Source organism: Alternaria alternata (genome assembly GCF_001642055.1).
Source record: "Alternaria alternata strain SRC1lrK2f unplaced genomic scaffold CC77scaffold_12, whole genome shotgun sequence".
NCBI lineage: Eukaryota > Fungi > Ascomycota > Dothideomycetes > Pleosporales > Pleosporaceae > Alternaria > Alternaria alternata.
The window spans coordinates 122,902-147,730 of record NW_017306201.1 but is presented as its reverse complement, the minus strand read 5'-3'; the positions used below and the strand labels follow the sequence as shown (position 1 = coordinate 147,730).

At 51.7% G+C, this 24,829-nt stretch overlaps 7 protein-coding genes across 7 annotated transcripts; 2 read left to right on the top strand and 5 right to left on the bottom strand.

Annotated features, from left to right (window-relative positions):
• The first annotated feature begins 166 nt into the window (after positions 1-166).
• On the top strand, positions 167-2,032 carry CC77DRAFT_132578 (zinc finger protein OZF). Its single transcript, XM_018530186.1, has 3 exons — positions 167-955; positions 1,006-1,365; positions 1,415-2,032. The coding sequence occupies exons 1-3, from the start codon at positions 362-364 to the stop codon at positions 1,850-1,852; spliced, it is 1,392 nt and encodes a 463-aa protein (XP_018385054.1). The 5' UTR covers positions 167-361; the 3' UTR covers positions 1,853-2,032.
• A 6,098-nt stretch (positions 2,033-8,130) lies between these two features.
• CC77DRAFT_990459 (proline racemase) lies at positions 8,131-9,916 on the bottom strand. Its single transcript, XM_018536317.1, has 2 exons — positions 9,743-9,916; positions 8,131-9,666 (listed from the first exon to the last, which is right to left on the bottom strand). Exon 2 carries the CDS (start codon positions 9,609-9,611, stop codon positions 8,547-8,549), a length of 1,065 nt encoding a protein of 354 aa, XP_018385053.1. The 5' UTR covers positions 9,612-9,666; positions 9,743-9,916; the 3' UTR covers positions 8,131-8,546.
• A 146-nt stretch (positions 9,917-10,062) lies between these two features.
• On the bottom strand, positions 10,063-11,905 carry CC77DRAFT_990455 (hypothetical protein). The gene is made up of 2 exons (XM_018536316.1): positions 11,185-11,905; positions 10,063-11,134 (listed from the first exon to the last, which is right to left on the bottom strand). The coding sequence occupies exons 1-2, from the start codon at positions 11,451-11,453 to the stop codon at positions 10,348-10,350; spliced, it is 1,056 nt and encodes a 351-aa protein (XP_018385052.1). The 5' UTR covers positions 11,454-11,905; the 3' UTR covers positions 10,063-10,347.
• A 105-nt stretch (positions 11,906-12,010) lies between these two features.
• CC77DRAFT_1021022 (P-loop containing nucleoside triphosphate hydrolase protein) lies at positions 12,011-13,606 on the bottom strand. Its single transcript, XM_018525184.1, has 6 exons — positions 13,478-13,606; positions 13,399-13,427; positions 13,335-13,349; positions 13,232-13,256; positions 12,749-13,180; positions 12,011-12,694 (listed from the first exon to the last, which is right to left on the bottom strand). The coding sequence occupies exons 1-6, from the start codon at positions 13,504-13,506 to the stop codon at positions 12,118-12,120; spliced, it is 1,107 nt and encodes a 368-aa protein (XP_018385051.1). The 5' UTR covers positions 13,507-13,606; the 3' UTR covers positions 12,011-12,117.
• Positions 13,607-13,719: 113 nt separating this feature from the next.
• On the top strand, positions 13,720-15,565 carry CC77DRAFT_1021021 (hypothetical protein). The gene has a single exon (XM_018525183.1). The coding sequence runs from the start codon at positions 13,819-13,821 to the stop codon at positions 15,442-15,444; it is 1,626 nt and encodes a 541-aa protein (XP_018385050.1). The 5' UTR covers positions 13,720-13,818; the 3' UTR covers positions 15,445-15,565.
• Positions 15,566-17,012: 1,447 nt separating this feature from the next.
• On the bottom strand, positions 17,013-19,005 carry CC77DRAFT_1095373 (hypothetical protein; the record flags this gene model as incomplete). The annotated part of the gene is made up of 3 exons (XM_018529793.1): positions 17,013-17,510; positions 17,562-18,875; positions 18,958-19,005. The coding sequence occupies 3 exons, from the start codon at positions 19,003-19,005 to the stop codon at positions 17,331-17,333; spliced, it is 1,542 nt and encodes a 513-aa protein (XP_018385049.1). The 3' UTR covers positions 17,013-17,330.
• A 1,524-nt stretch (positions 19,006-20,529) lies between these two features.
• Positions 20,530-23,787, bottom strand: CC77DRAFT_1061974 (hypothetical protein; the record flags this gene model as incomplete). The annotated part of the gene is made up of 4 exons (XM_018528482.1): positions 20,530-22,748; positions 22,794-23,230; positions 23,278-23,407; positions 23,463-23,787. 4 exons carry the CDS (start codon positions 23,785-23,787, stop codon positions 20,530-20,532), a joined length of 3,111 nt encoding a protein of 1,036 aa, XP_018385048.1.
• Positions 23,788-24,829: the final 1,042 nt, after the last annotated feature.

The window sequence follows — 24,829 nt, the reverse complement described above, 5'->3', positions numbered from 1 at the left end:
CCTGTTCGTCTTGCAACCATGCTCTGGCTTCTAACCCTAGTCCCTTCGGCTTGCTCCACTACAAACACCATCCTTGCTTGCGGGATGCTCACAGTGGTAGTGTATCGAGTTGGCCCATTCATATGTAAAGCCCCAAACGCTCCCCCATACCACAGCCAGATCGATCGAGCACATCTACAACACTCCCACGTCATCTGACCCTCTATCTCCACCGCATCTTCTTATTGCAGTCTTGATAGACCTGTTCCCGACAGCACACGGCCCAGCCCATACTTGCTTCCTACCTTCGCCCTACCAACTGCAGGGTATACCACCATTGTACCCTTCTGCCCATACCGTGGCAACAGCTTCTCCATCTGCCATGGCTACCGTGGTTGCATCTCACAACATTGGACTCTGGCAAGACCGACGAGAACCCTCAATGCACATTCCTAACATGCATCTCAACAACATCATGCCTCCCTACGACACTTCGCGGAATGTCTCGAACGCTCCTGTCTCTCGAGAATATCAACCCACTTCAAACCACATGGACATGAACAACATGCCTCTCTACTCAGCAAACACTCTCCCTACCTCCGTCCCCTACCAAGCTGGAGCATATGCATACGACGTTCCCACATCGGTACCAGTAAACCCATACAACATGCAGCAAGCTTCCTACTACGCATCGAACATGCCACATCCCGTGTCATACCCTCAATCACATGATATTCAGGCGCTTCCCACTCTGCCAGATGTCCGACATGTGTTCAACCCAAACGTCAAGTCCGAGGGTACATCACCGGCGCAGTCAAACCACATGTATGCGGATCCGTCCTATGGAACCGAATTGAAGCGATCTACTTCAGAGCCTACAGAAGGTAGCGGTGCCAACTTCGCTACTGATGTGGACACTCTTATGAGGGCCATCCAGGCGAAGCAGACAAACCCGCCTCCAGAGAATGAGCAGAAGGTATGTTATTCACTCCGAGACTTCAAATTCGACCTTCTAATGTTTCGCAGGACGACGCATCAAAGAATGCCCAGAAGCCTAGGAAGCGTTATCAGTGCACTGTGCCCAACTGCAACAAGAGCTTCTACCAGAAGACACACCTTGAGATCCACATACGCGCCCATACTGGTGACAAGCCATTTCCTTGCAAAGCACCTGGATGTGGCCAGTCCTTCTCGCAGCTCGGTAACCTCAAGACACATGAAAGGCGTCACACCGGAGAGCGACCATACAGCTGCGACATCTGTGGCAAGACATTCGCCCAACGTGGCAACGTTCGCGCACACAAGATTGTTCACCAACAGATCAAGCCCTTCAGCTGCAAGCTAGACGACTGTGGCAAGCAGTTCACTCAACTAGGCAACCTCAAAGTTTGTTTCGCCCAAGAAGACTCCTCATTCTGTCACTAACTAGTTGTAGTCCCACCAGAACAAGTTCCATGCCGCTACTCTCAGGTACCTTACCACAAAGTTTGCCACTATCAACCCAGGCGACTATGTCTCCCAAGAGGACAAGGAACTCTGGGAGTACTTCGCATCGCTATACAAGAACTCCAACAAGGGTATCAAAGGTCGAGGCAAAGACAGGCGCATCTCCGCCATGTCATCATCCGCTTCTTCATACCCTTCTTCCTACGCCTCTATGTCAATGGCTCCCATGGCCCGAGGCTACTCCACCTCTTTCCACCAGCAAAGCAGCGACCGGGAGAGCCGCTGCTCATCGATGTCTTCCGACACCATCACAATACAACGAACAGACAGCGCATACGACTTCAATGCACCAATGCACAACGGGTACCACCACCCTCAAGGCAATGGCTACGACGATATGGTCTTTCCTGAACGGAAGATGTACTGAGCACTGCTCAAAGCAAATGAGCAACACTATAGAAGACTTCGGTTCAATCCGTGGGAGTTCTTGGATATCGGCGCTTGAATCGAGTAGGCATCGGGGCACGGGCGATAAGTACCCAAGCTAGCGCAGCGAAGGGTACAATCTCTTTATTGTTTTCTATCATCTTGTTCACACGGGCGTTATGGCATAGTTACGCTGCATCAGTAATGTCTTCTCACGCATTCTTGTCCACGCCCATTATGTTTGGCGTTTAGTGTCCCATGTATTGTTGTCCCATGTACGCTTGTTTGTCAACCAGTTGCAAAAAGATCTACCATAGCGCCACGCCCCGGTGCGCATCACTGTACGAATAGAGTAGCATTATGAAGCAAAGAACATTTATCCATCCAGTCACTGTCCTCTGTCTTTGCGCCGCTACAGTATCAACAGAACGCAGTGTGGTGCAAACTGACTCACCGCTCAACTGTACTCAACATCTGGAGCGTACGCGACTGGTTCGCTGCAATATGCAAGATGCAAGGCGACTGCGCAGTTCATTCACCGCAGCTTTCTGCTCGCAACACCCACTCGCTTAGACTTGCGCCCAACAGGCCAGTAGTTTGAAGTGACAGTGTTGTAATTGCATTAGCTACATGTCTAGGCACATCTTCAGATCTAGCTGGGTTGTCCATGACTGTAGTGCAAGATAGGAACTGACGTTTCTGAACTACGGCTGACTGCCGCCGATTGCCGACAAACTACGCACTGGCGCAAGTAAGTGGGTTGTGGAACTACCTACAGTATATGCCGTGCAGCACCTATACAAGCTTGCACGAAGCCGCAGGCCCGCAAAGTGGACCACTTACTATTAGGCATGCCGCCCAACACTTGAGCAGTGAGATTCATGATTCTGCCTTTGGCCCCATTTACCCAGTCATTTGCCTCACCCTCAATTTTCCCATCTCGCAGCATCCTCATTGAAGATAGCAATCCTGTCAACGAATCATATCTTGCGCAGAGCTTCTCCGCGGGTCAGTATTGGGCAGGTAAAGAGATGCACATCCCGCGCTTCCGCCGCCGCCAGATCGCAGACCGGGTTCCCCAACTACCACCATGCGGGCGTTCTGAGGACGTAAGACGCGTCGCTAAGCGGCCAATGGCACCATCTTTGGGCTCTTATGCCCGGAGTCCAAGGCGCCTTCGCCATCCTTCAAACAGCCAAATGATGCCGTCGCCATCTCCGCGAACGATTGAGGTACGTAACATCGCCGTCTTGCGTTGCAATATGACGTTGAATACGGTGCAACCATGCTAGGAATGTCCAAAGCCTCACTTCTACGCGCTGTCAGGCTATAGAATACTCGACACTTGAGCCCGGGTGTGGGGATATTTCCGTTGATTGGGTAGGATCTGCATTCTGCTAACTGTCGATCTATTTGTCTACGCAGGTCCAGAATTCTGGAATGTTATGACGTATATCCGCCAACTTTGCTCGACATTTGGGCTTTCCCTGGTGAGGCTTCACGATAGGAGAAATTAGTCGCTTTAGGCCTGTCACATGGATAGGGGGCGCGATGCTGATGTGGATGGGAGTGGGAGTTGGGATCCGCCGTGGGGTGCCACGCCTTATCATCCGTGGAAACCGAGGCATCGACTCACGATGGATTAAACATGGCGTGAGGGAATCGATTGGGCTGAAGGAAGCGTTTCATGTCAATGCATCTCGACTTACAAGGTAAGATACTTGGGCATTTGTCTGCAAAGCGTGGGGAGGACAAACTGTTGGTCGACGCCTCGCTGGTGAGCAAGGTCGTGCTTGTCAGCATGTCACTGTTAGCGCACGACTCGCTCCCTCACGCCCAACCTCCAACTTCACGCTCTCGCCTCCACGTTCTCAACGTCCGCATCCAGACACGTGGAACAAAACACTCATATTCGCACGGTCTTCGTTCTCTGGCTACGACACTGTGGTTGTTTTTTTACGTTGACCCGCGTTCGCAGACAGCCGCAAAGGTAGCCAGCAGCGCCCAATGCTGTCTTAGCCAACTACAATCGCGTATAGCCCCTGTAAGGAGCACTCCCGTTCCTCTCGTCAAAATGCCGGTTCTCAGCTCACAACCCCTGGACCGCTCGGTTGAAATCTCCCGGAAGCGGCTTACCGTCTTGCCGGGACCCTCTTTTGATGTTCCTGGAGTACCTGAACATGGTAATTCGAGTCAGTTCATGTAGGCCTGACTGAATATGGAAAACCTTATGTCTCCAGGGCTTGCTGATGAGCTGGCCTGTCTCGGTGACCAGGCATCTGAGTCGTGCGTACTACGGGTAAATAAAAGCGAAAGAGAGGGATAGAGAACACGAACGCGAATGAAAGCGGGTCATGCAAATTCCAGTGTTGATGAGGATTTGCAAAACTCTTCGGTGGGGGCGTTAGAGACTCCGCTATATTCGCGTCCAGAACGCTGCAAGTTGGTGATCACGACAAGGTGAATGGCTAATGAAGGGCTGTAGATGCACACTCCTCACAGCACGCAGAGACTGCCTTGGAAGAGAAGAAGTCTCCTACTATAGGTCTGCCCAGTCATGACAACGTCCGTGGAGCTGACCACATTCATCATCATACATCCCGATCCCAGCACTGCTCAGATCTCATCCACCCATTTTCCCCTGAGATCTCTGCCGGAACATTGCATATGCAATGTATGTACCCGTTCCCAGACACATGACTATGTATCCCCACTCACGCGCTGCGAACCTCTGGTCTGAAACATACGTCAAAGTTACACGGCATTAACTACGTCGCTAAATTGGGCAGCCTTCCATGCTGGATCGAATCGCAAGTGCCGCCTGCAATATCGTTCTGCGGTGCTCTTCGGAGAATTTTCAGAACAATGCAGGGCTTGTATGGTGGCGGAACTTTTTCCTGCATACTCGTCACAGCACTCGAACCTTAAGCGCGGAGACAGGGAGCAATATGGGGCGGCCGTCTAGCGGGCTTGTATTCGTCACGAATAGGCGACACAGGGCCTATAGCGCATGTATTCGGACATCACGCCTCCATATGTGTTGGTATGTACTGCTCGCATCATTAATGCATGTCTCACTTTGACAAGCAAGCGACCTCCACCTGTATCCTGTCAGATTTCTGGTGCTTAGGCGAGATGAGAAGTTCACACGCGAACGTGGTGGAACACTTCCCCTTCGAGACCGTCATACATTCGTACGCCTGCTCTATCCAGTGGCTCGGTCTCACCGGTCTAGCTCGTAAACCTGCGGCATCTGAACGACAAGACGAGGATAGCTCGGCCATGGATGTCAATGCATCCTGCAACCATCTCCCATCTTCAAAGTCACACAGTCTCGTGGGCGCTTCAACCCTGGCCCTCGGCTCTCCATACTTTCGATCAGAGATTATGGTTTCGGGCATGTCCGTCTATATGCATCTCCCCCTGCATTGTAGTTGCCCATTCGCTCACCTCACGTTCGATGGTGGATTCCGACTGTTCGGCATGCCGACGTTCTCGTATGTCTTGCTTTTCCCGCCATCACCATCACCACTCCCGAGCCTGTTCATTTCTAATACTACCATATAGAATACGCCTCCCGTAAAACCTAGTTCAGCCTCCCTGCAAGCTCGACTTCATGTGGCAAAAACAAGCGCAGTCGTACAACGCTTGCTATCAACCCCTAATGGACCGTTCGGATACGAGTAAAACATGGGAATATCGGGAGCCAGGGCGCCCTGTCTGCATATGAAAACGTGTGCATATGCTCACAAAAGCTGCCCGAGAGACCTTGCTGCATATGGATGGGGAGCTTCTGGAGAATAACGGGAGCCGGGGCGACATATTGCTTCGAGGTAGACCTGCAGCCGATGCAGGGAGCCAGTCGAAACGGGACTTTGGTGCACTAGAAGCAGAGCTGTATTACCTCAGCATAGGAAAAGTGAGAGGCGAGCTCGGCCTTGGCGAGAACGTAAGTATTAGAAGCGTGGGGTTTAGGTGGCTGTGAGTCCAATATTGATGACGATGAATAGCTGGCTGGTCCAACGCGCGTGACACTATAGTCTCCAGCTCTCTACGCCCCGTTTCAAGGAACTTGCAGATCAGGGGATGTCAGGCAATATCCACCAAGTGTCAATGTCAACCTTCAGAACTGTCATGTTAGGGTCGTTTAAGCTGTCATATCGAAAATGCCGAGAAATGTATTCAACCCATGCCTTCTTCAAGAATTTTATGGAGTTATCGCAGGCGGGGTGAGCAAAAGCTCTACAGGTTATCTTCACTACCAAACTATCCGAGACTGCTCGTGTATCATCATCAACCCAAGGGCCATGTCTGGAGATTGTCTTGATGGCACCCGGTTGAAGTTAACACTCCTATGCTCGGTGGCTAACATCGGACGGGCAGCTTCGTTTCCTTGGTCCGGAGTCAGTAGCCACTCTCCGTTCTTCGATACTTCCGCGAAACTTTCACGACAGTATTTAGAAGCAATTCATGTAACATGTTCAATGTTGCAGAAGTTCAATATTCTCCTTCTTTACAGTCATGGCCGTTGTCGCGTCGACTAGTACACCACTGATCGTATATGCAGCTCCACAGACAGTCGTAGTATATCACTTCGCCACTAGCTCTGTCGGATATAACGAGTACCGGAAGTAAACTCGAGGGCGTACTTGCACGAATATCTCGCATTTGAGCACCCCGCTACGAACAACACTGCAGCGGCAATGGTGCATCGAGAGTTTCACGATGCGAGCGTTCGATGCTGTACCATTTCGCATATAACACGGCATAAACACGGATTACAGGAATGAGATGAGCCGTAGAGAGATGGGATCAAAGAGGTATAGCATACAGTGACGGCCGGGGAAATGTGCTGCAGCCTGGGCTTATTGTAAGCCAACCAGCGCCTGGATTGTCTCCTGTTAGCTGGAAGTTGCGGTAAAGCTCAAAGACGGGATCATTGGTGCAAAGAGCGAGCAATTCCGTTTGACGGCTGATCGGCTGTGGTGTACACAACAATGACGACACCCTACATGTACCTGTACATGCATGCAATAAGGCAGGCATACTCTTGCGAAAACACTTCACGTATGTACAAGTATCAAGGTATCTGATCCATCTGCTACTACGTACGAAGTACTAAACCGATTCCAGTAAGCTACAGTAGGTACACCGTTTACAATCATGTATGTTCAATTCGAGACCGTGCGCCACATACTTGCCTTGAGCATGTAGTTAAGGTTTGGCTAATGCGACTACCTTCAACCCTGAACCAAGATACGTGAAAGAGAGTAAATCAAAACGAGATACGTGTCTCATCGGTGATGCCGATGTAAGTTGGAGGACTGGAAGATCATCTCAAGGTGCATCTCAAAGGTACCGGGGTGATTGTGCACCCTCCAATTGACTTGTAACACACTTGTCACTCGATCATCTGACCGGACAGTTGTCAAGTTCAATTTCTCGAGATCTCCCCCAGAAGACGATCTCCGAGTATCTGGTAGCTGTCAGATGTCGCGCATTACCATGGTACCCGCAAACCTAGTGGGTAATCAGCGCTTCGCCACATCATCCCACCTATGCAAACATATGTCCCAGTCAGCCGGCAAACTAGCCTTGGTTCAGCTTCAATTGCACCCATGTAAACGCACATTTGGTAAACTTAAAAACTAGCCTCGTAGTTTGCTGATCCATACGGCGGTGAGAAGGCAGCTCTATGGTGTGGCGGGGTCCACTCCCATTTAGGAAGTTGGTGGGTGGAGGTGTGGATGAGAATTGCTTTTGCCCCATCTCTCGCCTCGGTCCCGTCCCAACGTTGGTACATGCTAGCGAAGACATCCCTGACGAGCTGGGCGCTTGGGATTATCATCGAGGCGAAGAGCGAATTGGTGGTTTTCTCACCGCTGGTTTTATATGCGAAGTCTGTAGCGCGCGCATCCCGTTGGTTGAGGGGGTTGGAGTTTTGGGAAGGAAGCTGATGCCCCTCGTTTTTGAGATTGAGAGACTGTTGAATTTTGTCTTTCAGCGTTTTGAAGGGGCAGGATTGCTTCAACGTAGCTTCGACACTTGATTGGAAGATGGTAGATTTGCCGAACTTATATGTTAGTGTGCGGCTTTTGTAAGCACATATGTCGACAGCAGGTTCTAATTGGACTAAAATGCTAAATTGTCAATGCAAGAAGACTTTCTTTTACCCATAGACATGTATGTAGTCGCGACTTCCGTAATGCAGGTCTCTTCTTTGAGCGCATCGTTCGTCTGGTAATGATACTACTTGTGCGCAACCCTGTAACGTCCCGTGGTACCATCAACGATCAAGTATGGAAAGCTCTACAAATTACGCAAACAATAAAGTTCTTCATAGCGTTTCTTGGTTATTCGAAAACGGTAAGGCTTGGAGGCGTATGAACTATGTGTTACTTTGCAGCACTTTCGAACTGTGTGATATCGACTACCTTGGAGCTGTTTCGGGTTTCGTTCAGAGTCGGAGAGGACAACAGTGATATCAATATGCTCCGGTATGCATCGCACCCCTCTCCTTCCGGCGTATGTTGATCGAAGTCGCTCGTGAAGATACTGTGGCGCTCTAGTAGCTTCCAGTGTTCCTTTGCCCTTTTAACAGGAATATCGGAGCGTCTTCTAGTATTGTCGGCCATGAAGCCCTCCATCTCTTCACAATATTGCTCAATTCTTCGAGTTTATCTATTCGCTCACTCTCAACACTCATCCATTCCCCAAACATCTCCAACTCTAAACCCGACCGGAAAAGGATCACCGTTATCCATCAAGACCTGCCTATACCCTGTAATCCATCCCCTTCCCTTCACCCTTGGTAATATCGCTTCGTACTTTCCAACCTCCGTCGTACCCAGTATGCTACACTGAAACTCCGTACCAATTATGCTCTTATGCACGAATTTCTCCCCAACCTGCAGCAGCCCCTTCTTGTGCAACACCGCCATCCTCGCCGAAGTTCCCGTACCACAAGGACTACGATCAAATCGGCCTGGGGAAACGACAACAGTATTGATAGCACTCTTCGTCCCATCTCCCTCCTCCACAAGTGGCCCTGTCCACCCCAAAATGCTAACCCCCTTGATCCCCTCGTTGAGCGGATGGACCGGCGTATAAACTTTCTGAACCGCCCTCATAATCTTCTGCCCCAACTCCACCAAGTCCCTACCATACTTGTGCTCGATAGCCAGGTCAAGCGACTCAGCATCCACGAGCACAAAGTACATACCGCCCCACACGATATCCACTTCCACTTCGGCATTCTGTAAACCAGGTACGGAGACTTTGTAACCAAGTTCGTAAACGAAGGAAGGTACGTTGTCAAACTCAACAGTCTTGCACTTTCCTCCCTCACATTCAGCTCTCACGCGCACCAGTCCCGCCGCCGTATCTAACACGACTGTCGTGACCGGTTCCTTCATCTCTAGCCTGCCACTCTCGAGCAACACTGTAGTTACGCAGATGGTATTGCTGCCACTCATAGTGGCATACTCGTCGCTTTCCAGGATAAGGAACCCAGCATCGGCTGAGGGGTCGCATGGGGATAGGAGAATGTTCATACATTGGGAGACACGGCCGCGAGGCTCTTGCATGAGCATTTGGCGGTAATGGTCGGCGTTGTCGCGAAAGTGACATAGTTTGGCGTACATGGTGGGGAGGTGGGTAGGGTCCGGGATGCCAGAGGTTATTACGTCGCCAATTTCGCCTTCGGCATGGACTGTTGTTATGGAGATCATGGGAGGGGTGTTCTCCTTAGAGGTGGCCATGATGATGATGACGGAAGAGTACGTAGCTATTGGGGATGAGAGAGGGGGTGGCTGGCTTTGTCACAGAGGGTCAGTCCAATAGTGAACACGTTGTACTGCAATTACGCAGCATGACTTGTTTGTGTACTTACTTTGGATAGGGCCGATGGTAGTGCTGTATAACAGAGTTTAAAAGACCAGGACTTGACGAAGACGAGTTTTTGTCAATTGTTTTTCAGTCGACGCCTCTTTTCTTAATTCAAAGATGAACGGATTCGTAACATACGACATGATACGTATGACTTCATTCATGCATGTATTGGAAAGGGCGCGGACTAAGGCCAAGTGACACGAGTCAGGCCCCGCTCCGTACGATGAGGGGTCAAGCTTACCAACTTGTCCAAATAGAGCTGTTTGCCTGATATCATGATGCGATTTGCAACTTGTTCGAGCAAAGACGAATGCTACATGCCAGCCACATTACTATTAATATTCCAGGAAGCGATTCTTCAAACTCCCTATGCTCCATTATATTACAAACAAGGGCTCTGCTCCTCAAAGCAAAACCGGTATACTCAAAGTCTTGATGCAACGAGCGCAAAGAACGATATATACACACACAGAAATATTCAATCCAAACAGCCAACGAAGACCGGCCCGCGATCACATGGGCATTTAACTCTTCGCTCCAAAAACTTTTCGTAACAGCGTTTCAACATCTTTCCCACTTGCAATGTACTTGAGACGAAAGGAACGTCTAGCGGACCTTTTTCGTTTCAGAAGCATATGTGCGGTTATTCTCATCGCCCTCGACTTGTTGTACCATTTTGTCGACGGCTTCGGCCTGCTTCTTCCACTCGCTTTGACACATCTTGAGCTCCTTTTGGAAGAGCTCGTCGTTGGGCTTCCTGTAACTTCCTCCAAGGCGGTCCCAGAGGGTAGTGTACTGTCCGTAGTTGTAGTTGAAGTATAGATGGTGCATGGTGTGGCAGGCGGCACCGTTGATGATAGGAGAGTTGTGCGCGTACTCGCCGTCGTGGATCAGGACAGTCCAGATGTTGACGAAGACGAAGAGGAAGACGTATGCGAACTTGGACAGGGGAAATACGAAGGGGAAGATGTGGTAGGGCAGACCCTGAGCGTAGCCGTCGGCGGGGTGGAACGCGTGCGAGGCGAAGGGAGTCGGCATAATCCACTTGTGGTGTGGCTTGTGGACGTACTTGTAGACGCGGGGGTGGTGCAGACCACGGTGGATCCAGTAGATGGCCGAGTCGGTGAAGAGGAAGAAGAGCGGGAACTGCAGGTAGTTGTACCAGAGTCCCGGGCCCTGGTCTACGGTATCGTACAGCTTAGAGTATCCGCGGACCTCGAGCAGGAACCAGGGCACGGTGAAGATGGCCATGATGGGGAAGGCGATGTTGGCCTGTTTCATCTCTTGCTTGATCTGGTTTTTGAGGTATCGTGGGTGGTTGAAGGTGGCCTTGTCAAAGACGAAGTAGTACGAGGCGCCTGCGAAAACGTAGTAGACGAGTACGCCAAAGAGCCTACGGGATTGTTAGGAGAGTTTAGCCATTGCGTCTGGGGCAGTGCATACCATGTGATAAGGTACAATGAGAGAGCCTGTCGTCGCCAATCGTCACGCGTCCATTGGCTCATGTAGGCATATTTGGAGGGCTCCACGGAGAAGAACTGCGTCGAGGGCTCGTACTGCCAAGTCGCATGTGGCACGGCGAAAGCGGTGGGCTCCTCTCTGATGCTTGAGACGGTCGCATTGCCGGCAAAGGACGATGTAGAGGCGGGAAGGAGAGTGGCGTATAGAGGGTCGAACAAGAACGTGTCTGCCAATTCGAGGACGACGTCCATGGCTGCTGTGGCTGGGGTGAGGGGATGCCTCGGCGATCGGTGGATTCAGGTACGGAAGGGCTGCGATTCGTGGTGTTTTGGATGAGCAGCAGGCGCATGCAATGCAGAAACGTATTACTGTGTCGCACTGAGAAAGAAAGGCGACAAGGGCAATCCAAAAAGCAGTGCCAAAGCAGCAGGGTATCTAGGGGAATACAAACGAATGTGGCGAGGCGAATGCTCTCGGTCAAGTAGGTAGCAATAACGGGACGCAGTGCTTTATCGGCAATAACTTTTCAGCGCGCCGAGTACAAGCGTCCCTGAGCTTGAGGCACGCCAGGGTCCATCCTAACTGCATTTGCTGCTCAACCGGCTGCCTCTGTGCCAATCAAAAGTCGCGACCCAAAGACTAGAGACCCTCACGTGACTTCGCATCATAATCTCGCGCGACGGATATGAAGCATCCGCTCAGGCCGGAGTGGACTGACAGCCTTATGGGGGACGTGCAGGGGCGGCCCCTTATCAGATCTTCTCGTCCGATGCTCGGAGCATCTCGGATGGCAACAGCACGGTAAACACGCCACTGTTGCGCTTGCAAGCCGTGATTGCGCGGTTAGCCTATCTAATCAGAGCCCTTTCTGTACGACGTGAACAGCTGATGGTCATTCCTCTCTCGACTACAGCATTACTTCGCCACAATGCTGACAACATCCTCGTCGGCCACTACATGTCCAAGACCGACCTTTTGCGGCACATGCCTAGCACTCGCACCCCAGACCAAGGCATGTTTGAACGTCTCCTTCAGCGTTCGATGCACCTGGTCGCAAACATCTTCAATCGTACTTCCGTGCCGTACAATCAGCGCCTCGGAGAAATCCGGATCATTGCCCTTCCTCTTGGTGTACACCCTAATCAACCTCAACTCTTCCCAACACCTGTCCACAACATCCTGAATACCAAGGTCGAGCTCACAGCTCATGACGACCGTGTGTGGCTCCCTTGCCAGTTCGTCCAGATGAGGTAGACCGATGCTGTCGATCTTGTTGTATACATATAGACACTTGATGTATTTCCTGTGGTCCTTCATGATGACATCGATGAAGTCGTCAACCGTCGCGTTTTCGTCTCGGACAAGTACTTCGCAGTTGAGCATCTTGTAGTCTTTGAGGATGTTGTAGACCATCTTCTCATCGAGATGCTTAGGAGGAACCTGGAAGTTGATCTTCATGCCACCAGCCTTTTTAGGTTTGAGATAGATGTTTCTGCATGTCGGTCAACATCTTGCTACGCTATACCGCGAGTCAACATGAACTTACGGTGGTTCACGGTTCAGCCTGATACCCACAGCTTCCAGTTCTGCTTCTAGCAACCGCCTCTGCTCTGCTTTCTTCGTTGCATCAAGAATCATGCAGATGAGATCACTGGTTTTCGCTGCACTAATGACCTGCCTTCCTCGTCCCTTGCCCTCTGCAGCACCCTCAATGATACCCGGTAGATCCAGAACTTGAATCTCGGCACCGCCATATTCCAGCACACCAGGAATCGCTGTAAGGGTGGTGAAGGCGTACGATGCGGCTTCTGACTTTGTTTTTGTGACTCTGGAGAGAAAAGTAGACTTTCCTACAGAAGGAAAGCCAACAAGTGCTATACGTGCATCTCCAGACTTAGACACGTCGAATCCGCTTCCTCCGCCACCGCCTGCACCTGCAGCGGGCTCAAGGAGTTGTGCGCGAAGACGAGCAAGTTTTCTGTAGCCAAATTAGCACAAATGTACTGGTAAATAAGGACAGGTTTGGTACCCTTTCAGTAGACCAAGATGATATTCTTGACTTCAATGTTAGCACGTGATACTGAATGACCCCATTGCCACTGGATAATGGAGCCAAATTTGCGTAGACATACCCGTAGCCTTATTCTCTGCAAGACGTTAGCTTGGATTTTCACATTAACTGTACTTTTGGCTCACTCTGCGTCCTCCTCATCTCATCCTCAATCCTGGCGGGGCGTTAGCGCAAGGCCACATCAAAACTTCGGCGCTATCCCACTCTTTGATCTTCTCTGTGATGTTCACCATCTTGGCGGTTTATTCGCACTCTTTGCGCTCGGTTAGGGAGGGACTGGGGTGAGGATACGGTGTCGCACTTCGTGGCGGCTGCAGTCCAGCGATATCACGATGGTAAAGGTTTGGTGTTGCGGCGCCCGCAGTCCAGCGCTATCACTCTTTCAGCCTAGCGCACACGCAAGATGCAGTGCGTCATCTAGAATGCCATCAGCATTTCGCGCCACGCTTGTTTGTTTTGTGATTCCAGGTGCTTAGTATATTTTCTTTCTTTCCTATGTCGTCTGTTTCTTACCAGTGTGCCGTTTTTCGTTCCGTACCGCAAGCATGTTGTTCAAATCCTCAGACCCTTGGCCGCACTCGCATCACGATTTGATAAATCACTACCACGCTCAGTATGACAAAGCTGTCGCATCTGGAGAATACCAACCCTTTCTATATCCCTGGGGAACAATCGGTGCGCTTGTTGTCATTATATACCTTCTTGTCCCACATCAGAATCGGCCATGGCTCAAGAGGTCTCGATACTTGGCGTTTGCATGGATGACGGGCTTTGCAACGTACAGTAATTTATACACAAGGACGAGGGCCGTAGCGCCAGCTTTGGGGATTGGCCTAATCAATGCATGGAGCGTGGCGTGGGTGGGAGCAATTATAGTGTGTAACGATGCACAAACGGACTTCATGCGTATTGAAAGAATGGAAGGCGTTTTCGGATCCGATCGAAACCAAGCAAAAGAGAAGAACAGACCGAATAGCAGTGCTGAAAATGCCAAAGAAGATACGGAACATGCTACAGAAGAGGATGTCGTCAATAGTTCAGCCGGACCAAGAGATCGCCATGGCCAGTTCGCATGGCAGCCTTATCCGCTCAGGCCTTTCGCCGAGCGTCTCGACTGGGTCCTGGATATATTCTGCAACTTCCGCGGCATGGGCTGGAACTGGCGAACTTCTGCTCTCCCACCGCCTCCCAAGTTCATCCAGGAGCAACTACACGCCAACTCAGGTGACGTGGTGCCAAAACACTCGTACAGGATCCACGATGGACAAGTAAAGCTCTATACAGACAGGAAAGAGTTGCTCAGGAAGAATGCGTGGACATTTGTAAAAGGTTACTTCATCATAGATGCACTGAAGACGACAATGATGTGGGATCCTTATTTTTGGGGCTATGTCGACAGAGCACCACCGACATACCTTCCTTCCATCCTCACAAACAGTCCGGTCCTAACTCACATATACCATCTGACCCTGTCTATGCTCGCTGTCAAATACGCGCTCCAAACCATCTTCTCCCTAGGACCGCTCGTCTTCTCTGGTTTGCTCTCTCCCTCTCTCCTCGGAGCGCGTGCAGAACCGTGGATGTACCCCGAAACCTGGGCACCGTATAGCGTCGTTCTAAACAAAGGACTAGCCGGGTGGTGGGGAAGTTGGTGGCACCAAACTTTTCGGTTTGCATTCCAGGAACCAAGCCGCAAGCTTATTGAGGTTTTTGGTATGGATAAGAAGAGTCCTGCAGCAAAAGCTTTACAACTGTTCATCGCTTTCTTCTTGAGCGGCTTCGTACACGGTAGTGGGAGTTGGACTTGTGCTGGAGACACCCGACCACTTCGAGGACCAATGGCATTCTTCCTTCTCCAAGCGCTCGGTATCTTCGCTGAAGTCACTTTAACACAAGCCGCGAAATCCGCTGGACTAGGTCGCAATCTACCTGGTTCACTGAAGCAGGGATTCACCTTCCTCTATGTCCACGTCTGGTTCTACTTCACAGCCCATCTTCTCTGCGACGACTTTGCGAGAGGTGGTGTATGGCTTTTCGAGCCGGTTCCTCTTTCCTTGTTCCGAGGTCTAGGATTCGGTCCTGATGCAAGAGACGGATTGTGGTGCTGGGGTGGGCAACTGGTACGGTGGCATAGCGGAGATACATGGTGGACAACTGGTATTGCATTCTAGAGTATTAAAGATTCGATCGTCTTCAAGTTTTGTATCGCATAGCTTTGAGTGTGTGCAAGAAGCGTAGTAGACTGTATTGATAAGACAATGGATTCAGGTAGAACGTGAAACAATGATTTTTACTGAGCTTAGAGTCGTCTACCAATGTCTCCGTTTGCTCTTTCACAGTCACTACCAAGACTGGTTGCCTTGACTTTCGTGTTCAACCAACACCCATTCTTCCATTTCACAAGTCACCTCCACCTGCCAGCGCCCATTTCTTACCCCGACGAATATGCTTGCACGTCTACACAGACACTCTAAGCCTTTCACAATACGCTCTCGACAGAAACCACTGCCGCGACTGCAAATGATTACTTTAGCCCGTACCCTTCGCTCCCTATCATGATCCGAGTTGAACGGCCATCGAGAGTGGAATCCGGATTTCCTCCAAGACGAACCATGGAATCCAAATTCTCACCAACAGAGATAATGTTCAACATGACTTGGCGCACACTCTCCTATGCCGCCGTTCCTGACATGCTACCCGCTGCATCGCTCGACGCGAATGGCCTCATCCCGCGGTCATTCTGTCCACAAGTATACGACGGCGTGATGAAGCATGTGACAGACATGCAAGAAGAAGCCCAGTTCGCGGCGTGGTATTGGGTCATTGATGAGCAGTCTCAAGAAGACGTTGAGAGGGGATCAATAGGCTGGCATCCGTGTTTCACTCTGCCTGCGAATCGGTAAGTACAATACGTCTTGTTATATCTCAACGTCCCGTCTTATTATTTGCTTACATCAATAGCCGTATCGTAACCCGCAACGTCAACCTACGCGTCGCCGCCAATCTAGAGCCCTTGAGAGATGGCAGAAGATCAGTATCTTCCCCCATTACCTCTACCAACTACAGCCCAGCTACAAACGATACTAGGAAGCAGAGGTTTGGATAATGTCTCATAATTGAAATCCAAGGGCAGCGGAAGAACGGCTAGGCGTATGCGTTGAACTTGCAAGGACATATGCTACCATATCGCGATCAATGATTCAGATTCAACCGTTCACTTTTTACTTCCAACGTGTTACCATTTCCACAGGACTTTCTCATCATGCACATACACCAAATCACGTCCTTCCCACTTACATTTCCTCCCCACTCTCTCTATGCCCAGGACTTAGCTCGGGCAACCCTGAGTCTCTACCCTGCCATGGCGTCAACATATAAACTTTGTAAATCGAGTCATTACACCAACACGTCATGACAGCTGAAACGCGTACCGCCAGGATCATGCAGTCAGCTCCAACAAGGGCAACACCAACGTTGGGAAATGACGGTGTCAATGCGAGGCAATGCAAGACTGAGGCGAATGTCGAGTCAGTTGCCTCGCCACACAAAGAAGACATAGCGCTTCAAGTGCCGCCGGATTGCTGCGAGAAAAGCAGACGATGGGTGGCACGGTGTGACGGTAGTAGCAGGGAGGATGATTAATAATTGTTGTTATTTGCTTACGCCACAACAGGGCGTCTACCAGGTACTAGGCCAGCACAAACAGAAGGTCGCGATACGGTATCGCGAATGAATACGGCAGCAGGGTATCGGAAGGAAAATCGGAAAAAATCGATCGTGCAAAAACAAACAGGAACAAGAGCCCAACAGGCGATAAACGAGGAAAAGGAAACATTATGACTTGTGTGTTTTGCGTCGCCGCAGATGTGTGTACTGTATGTCGTGACACGGGAGAAAAGAAAAAAGGAAGAGTCAACAAAATGGCCCCCCAAGCAGACGTATGGCCAACAAACTCCTCAACGACCGGTGCTGATGCCGCTAAACCCGTGGTATCGTTCCTAAACTGTTATCCTAGTTTTCTCTGTCCTCATATGCTATGTGTGTGTGTGTATGTGTATTACGACTGCGCTTCGATGATGGGTGGTTGGGAATTAACCTGTAGGGTAGGTGTAATGGGGTATGGTAAATATTGGTCGTGCTGCTGCCGTGGCGCTTCGTCGGGGTGATTTTCTTCTTGCGTGTGTGGTCGCGTACCTGTGTCGGGACCGAGATGAGGGTCTGGTATTTGCACGTCGAGCTGGGGGAATAAGTTAGTCTAGCTCTAATTGAAATATGCGTGTGCACATACTGTCAGATATCCGGTCCGCCGTAATGGGATAATTTTGACGGCTTCTTTTGCGCCAATGTCCCGGTTCCAGTCTTCGATCCAGCGCTCCAGCTCTGCTAATTGCTTCTTCACACCTGTGAACCCCGCATCTTCCCACAACCAGAAAGTAGCGATGCCCATGACGGTGTCGAGACAGGCGCGGAAGGTGAAGGGATCAAAGGCGTCAATTAGGGTATCGTTGATCTTCTTGATCAGTATCCGGAAGTCGTCTTCGGTGACGAGTGGGTCCAATATCTCGGGGTATAGGTTGGCAAATGTCGGGGCCAGGTCACCCTTGGTCATCCAGTCGCGCTTTATGCGGATGATGCGCGTCGTGTTGTACAGCTCGGAATCCAGTGGCACATGCGGGTTCGGATGGGGAAAGCAGGGATGCGAGGGACCCCACGGAAACTCGGACGCGGCGTCAGCGTCGTCGTCACCTGCAGACCCTGATCGTCGGGAGCCTAGTGAGGTGCGTCGGGAGCTGGGCAGGGAGACGCGCGACAGCATGCCCGGCTGCTGCTGCTGCGGGTGCTGGTGGTTGCGACCGGCTTCAATGTCCTTGTCGACTTGCGGCGCGGGCGACACGCTGTCTCTGGGATTCGCGCCAGAAGCCATGGCAGGTCCTGGGGTGGGCGGCTGGGATAGCTGCTGGCTTCTTCGATCGCGCGGAAGGGCGATGCTGGTGCGACCGCTGATGCTGTCCTCGCACGTGGAACGTTGGACAGCGAGGGAGCTCGGCACAGGGCTCTGGCGACTGAGGCGCTGCTCTGGAAGGGATAGCAGAGGGTACTCGTCGCGGCCGTCCTCTCTGGCGCCGACGTCCCTCTCAATGGGCAGGTTCGGGTAGTGCTCTTCGCGCGGGGCAGTTCGCAGCGGCGGGTACAAGACACCGGTAGGTGCTGCGTGTGCTGCTGCGGGGGCGGGATTCTCGACCTGGAGGGTGCGTGGAGAAGAGTTGACGGGGTTCCAGAGACGCGAGGCGGGCAGGCGCGGCGGACCCTGGTACAGCGAGCGCAGATTGAGGTTGAAGATGCGGTTCGTCAGCGACCAGCGGGCAGGCACTGGCGACGCAGAAGGCGACGGGTAAGCAGCGGCGGGCGGGCGTGGAGTCGTCGTGGTGACGGTGAACGGGGTGAAGGCGTTGGTGGTGAATTCCTTAGGGGTCCCAAGTGGTCCATGCTCACTGCATCGGGCCTGCAGCGACGGCCGGTCAACACAGGCGGGCGGCGGGCGGATGGGTGACGATGGCGAGAGAGGGCGTGTCGGTGGTGACGATGACGATGGTAGAGAGGGCTGCTGTTGTATGTGACGAGCAGCAGGTGACGTTCGCAGGAAAAGTCACTGGTGGTGGTCTTGTCGCGTGTCAGTGTCTCACAATGTCGCAATGTCCACAGTGGTAGTAGCAGAGGCAGAGACGGGCCATGGATATAAACTTTGGACACGCATCAGGAAAAAAACTCGCTTCGAAAGGGGAGCAAGGCCGGGTGTTTGCTTCTTCTTGTACAAAACACGCGCACGACACATGGACACGAGCAGGCCTGCCACCAGATCCCCCTCCGCCTCGTCCGGCCACACTTGGACTTGGGCACCACCAGTGCAGTGCTGCTCCCATGCTTCCCCGGCGCGACATTGCTGGACCGTGGCTTGTGCTGCCCTGAGGACTGCCCTGCCGAATAACGGTAACCCCTGCAGCTGAGGCCCTTCCGACAGAGGTGCCTGCATTAAGCCCTGCAGCGACCGAACCGAACAACCAGTCCTACATGTTATATCACATCACACTGACGACCGCCTAACCCACCCTGCCCGGCATTGCCTGCCAAACTGATCCATGGCTGCAATTAAAACTACTACTACCACCTACCAGACGTTGGAATACGTACGTCGCGGGCACATCCAGCCGGCCAGGCGGCCAGCCGTTGCCAACCGTCGTCCGCTGTCGCTGCCCGTGACGACGCACACAAAATGTCTAGAGCCAAAGTTATTCTCAGCCCGCCCACAGTATTCCATATTCGCTAGCACTACCTCGGTCCCAGTGTCTGCCGGCCTCAAACACGGCCCAGCGACCATCGTCATCGTCCATGTATATGTAACCATCTCACACTTTATGCTCGTCCTCATCAGGACCCCCGTCGATCCGATCAATGCCTACCCTGTCCATCTCACTACACACATGACAACATCTCACCATCTCTTGCCCATGAGTAGCGAATAAGCCCTGCAATCACCCACCACACAAGCCACATCCCACCGCCGCGCCGTCAGCTCTTCCCGGATCCGTGTCGCCGGATCGCGCACTTGCTTTCATCTAGACAGGTTCGTCCGTGTGCCATGTTAGCTCCATTGCCTGTCAATCACACTTGCCCCCTTTTCACACTTTGTTCCGATACTAACCCACGAATGATGTCAGCACCTGTCTGTGCAGTGGCTGCTACCATACCAAGTCTGCCTGTTGTGCTTACCTCGAGACGTGTCGCGAGACAGGTGGCTGCGGCACAGCTCATATCTAATCAATCCTCCAGCCTCACTTTGACAGGACTCCAAGCATCGTCATAGTCCAAACGCCTGTGACTTCGTCATCCCAGATATAACTCGTCGGCTACTTTCGACGATCAATAGAGCACACACCCATCACCACACATTGCTGCCGAAATGCTTGTTCATATGTTATGGTTATGATATTGGTATAGCGCCGCAAGTTGTGCCGCTTGCTTGTATATAAAGACAAAATCCTCCCTCATGCAAATGGTATATCACTGGTATATGTACGTCAAAATAACGCGTCCCTCATGTCCATCCCTATCCATCATGATGACATGACCTAGTCGCAATGCTCAAAGGCTTTGCATAATAATAAGAAAGAAACCTACTACATTTACCGAAAAATAAGGTCGTACGGGCCCGCCGGCTCCAAACTCTCGCGCATTCAACTCCAAGGAAATATTCACAGTTAAGTGTGTCGGTTGGCATTCGCCTGCATCTTCCTCATCGCCTCTCTGTGTGCATCCATCATCTGCCCGCTGCGCATCATGCTGTCCATCTGACTAGCACGCTGCTGCTGCATCAGCTCGCGCTGTTGCTTCTCCATCTCCTTCTGTCTCCTGTCCATGATCAACGCTGCGCGCTGTTGTTCTGCAATGTGGGCCGCTGTCTGTGGCGGTTGGATGTCGCGCATAGTATCGCGCCAGCCTGCGTAGAGTTGTTCACGCTTCTGCTCCGATTGAGCGCTGCTGTTCGCGCGTTTGGGCTGATGCGAGTCGAACCCTGCTGGAGCACCCTTGGTGGCCCAGGGCTTCTGCTGCCACTTCTGCGAAGCCGATGGTGGTGTTCTTCCTGGCGACCTCAATGATGTTTGGTGTGAGAGAGTGGGCGACAACAGTTGCTGCTGCTGGAGCAATTGACGGCGTTGTGCCAGTGTCATCTCTTCTTCTTCATGTTGTGCTAGGAGATTTGTCGATGAGGTTTGGGGGGATAGTGCTGATGCCCGGTTCTTGATTAGACTCTCGCGCTTGCTCAACAGCGTGTTGCTGGGCAGAGGCGAAAGAGTGTCTTGTCTTATGTTGGAATTAGACCGGGAGAGAATGCCGGGAGATGCGATAGAAGGCGAATGCGTCATGGAACGCTGGTTGGTGAGTGACTCCTGAGAGAAGGTGGAAGTGTTTCGTCGTAGTCCGTTGCTGCTGTTCCGTTGGGTCCTGCTTCCAGTCGACATCCTCCGCGAGTCGCGCTTGTTGTCATATAGATCAGCTGCGAGCTCTTCACTGACAGGTGCCGGCTTCTCCTCTTGCCCATTCGCTAGCATAACCCCTGGAGACGAAGGTCGGAACATGTCTTCGTAATCCGGTTTGTCGGCGGCCTCGAGATGCTTCGCCCATTCGTTCGTGCGGTAAGATAGGGCTACCTTTGACAGTTTCTCAGGCAATACATTGTCAGCAAGACTGCCAATCTGTGATCCGCCTTGTTCCAATGGTGAGCCTTGAGATAGCGATTCAGATTGGTTAGACTTCGAGTGTTCACTGTTGGCTTTAGAGTTGGATAAGCTCTTTTCAGCCCCGACTACAGAGTCCTGCTTGGTTAGCTGCTTCTTATGTGGCAGTTCCACCTTGGGGTCGGTGCTGGTAGTGAGAGATGTTGGTGTGACGTTTTCGGTCGATGCATTCTTCCTGGACGGTACTGTGTCGGAATCTTGCCTCTTAAGTCCAGGTCTTTCTAGTGGATTGTCGTTCTCGGCTCCGACTGGTGATGGCAATGGGGAAAGATCATGAGAAGACAGCGCATCGAGATCATCGTCCAAAGTGGCGGCAAGAGACGAGGCGCGGTCATCTTCGTCAGGTCGCATTCCCATCATAGCCTCTTGTGAAGCAACCATGTCCCTGGAAATCCGCTGTCTCATGGCAGAGACATCGGAAACGCGCTTTGACAGACGCCGCGACTCTTCGGCTTCGAGATCGGACTCAGGAACAGCAGATACGGAGGCATTATCGTCGTCGTCGCTACGCGCATCTTCTTCGCTAGGAACTTTGAATGGGAGTGGAACGACTGATGGAGGAGGCGGTGGAGCTGAAGGGCGTAGGCTGTTACTCTTGGCCAGAGTAGGCATCGAGCCATCCTCTGGAGCCGCAGGCAAAGCCTTCTCGCCCTCATCCATCTGGATCCCAAGTTGGTTTTCGGACATTGGTGTTTCCGGGTCAAGCTGTTCGATTGCGTCCTCATTCAAAACACGGATAGTAACGCTAGCACCAGGGTCCGGGCTGTTAGTGACTGATCGTGTCAATCCGGTGTTCGGTACGTTGAGTTTTTCCACGCTGTCATTTCCATAGACTTCCTTCTCTTCGATATGGGTGGAGCCTTTGGGACTTGAGACGGAGGATCGGACGCTGGTCTCGGGTGCATCCTTTCCACCATATGCGGCCTCCCATTGAGCACGTTCTTTCTGGAAGTTGTCCTCCACTTTACGTCCTTGTTCCTCCTCTTCGCGGTCCTGATCTTGCTGTCTCTCAAGCTGTTGAGCGGCGGCCTTTTCGCGATGCTGTTTGACCAGCTTCCAAACGCGCAGCTGGGAGACAATGCCGACTACTGTGATGATAACAACACCAGCCAGCTCGGCTTTGATGTTCTTAGTGACCGGATAAGTGTTAGTGTCCAGAGGGAAGATGTTATCGTTCAAGTCTGTGAATGTCAGTAATAGTCTGCAGGGACCGTATAAGTACTCACTCCAGAGGTAAAGCCAGAATTCCTTCCACCCAGAGCCAGCCAGGCAGTCGATACCAAGAATGGTAGCGGTGGCACCCGAGAAGGCGATTGATGCGATCAGACCGTAAGTGCGCGTGTAGTGGCTGAAAGCCAGCGAGTAACCTCCAGCTGACATGCAACCAATGAAGATTGCCCGACCAGTTCCCGAAGTGATTAGGCCGCCGTCTTTGACGCTGAGGAACCACATGCTTAGGCAGAAGCCACCGAGCAAGCAACCAAAGCCTTCGGTGATGTCTGAGAAGACCAGTGATAGTATACCGAAGATCACTCCGGTAAAGAAGGCAGCCACGAAGAAGGCTCCCTGGATTGCGTCGGAAACAGGTGGGTTCATAAGATACACAATCAATACAGTGACTGCGAGGGCGGTCAGGTAGGCCGCAGACCCGAACACGTACACCCTTGAACTGGTCAGCCTATATTGGAAGATGAGTATCAATGTACATACCATTTATTTTTAATACCAACGATGGCATACCCTATCCCAGAGAGTAGCAATAGCACTCCAGTGATACCCATAGCAGGGGTGAGCTTTGGGTGGATAGGCAGTGGGTCTTTTGAGTCTGCAGGCTCGCTCTCTGAATCCAAGGTCAGTTTGAGTTTGTCATAATTGACCCAATTAATTTAACTTACCCTCGGAGCTCACTGGTGAGGATCCATCAGTTGGAATCGAGGTGGGAACATCGTTGGTGGTGCTTGATACTGGCGTCTCTGATGGTTTGACCGAAGATACTGGTGTTGATGAAGGACGTTCTGACTCGGTCTGTGATGAGATAACTTCCGATGGTCTGGGTGTGGCAGAGGGATTTCGCGAAGCACTGTCCTGGCCTTGAGGTGCCGAGTCCGCGGAAGGGCTGTCATCCTGTCTGCGGACTGCAGCATGGGGAGCTGCTCCTGCTAATTGCAGACATAGAATCAAGGCCAGACAGAGAATAAGATAGTGACATGAGAAGCGCATGGCGACCGTGTAGAGAGCGCGTGTCTAGCACAGTGATTCCGATGCCATAGAGGAATTACGATTACAGAGGGAGGTTGCGACGAACAGTCCCTGCGAAGGTACTCGAAGAGGAAAGCGCGACTCCTGATATGGTCTGAAGGGTGGGCGCAAAGATGACGCACGAACAAAGATTGAAGAAATAGCAAGTTGACTCGTGGTAAGGACTGTTTCAAAGAGCGAGCGTCGATAGCGAGAGCCGATTACTAAGAGTGATAAAGAGCGAATAAAAAGGAGTGTGGTAGGCACGAACGGCCAATACGCAAAGTTGATAATGCAAAAGAATGCAGGAAACAGGTAATGAATGGTGCAGGCGCACCTGGGCATATATCGGACAACAGAAACCGTAGGTCAGCGGCAGCCCGCCTGGTTAGGAGATCTACGACTCCTCCCGCGGGTCGCAAAAAGCGAGAGGCTTAGCGAGCAGGGGTCTGTTCCTGCAATGAGAAAAAAGCATTGCCATAGAGCTCGGCGGCGTCAGAAACGGCGGGCTTTTTTGGGATGACCCATACTGCAACAGGTGTGGTGTGGTCCTTTGCAAAGTTGAAATTAAGATTGCGACGTTAGCCATAGCCATTCTAACGTTTTCCGAGCAACGCCTTCCAGCCACCTAGAGTAAAACAAGTCTAGTTTTTTTTATCTAATCGTCCTGATCCAGCGATGACACCTGAGGGCGTTCGGACGGTACCCGATGCCATGCAAAAGACACAACGATGAGGCGTTCAACGTTGCCGAATGCCGTCGATAATTCGATCGGGAGGCTTGCGCTGAAGGTTTCCAACAAGCGAACGCGTACGTACGCAAGATGGGCCGTGATTACTTGAGCCAAGCAGGCATTTGGCGCTGACGTCCAGTGAGAGGTTGATGAAGGAGAACGTATCATGAGCTGAGGTGCTGCCATTCGTAGGGCTGCCATCTCTGTAGACAGGGATCGTGCTACGCATCCATGCATAAGCTGCCGCAGTATGCATAAAGACCCTCCACAAAGGAGCTCCTCACATAACCA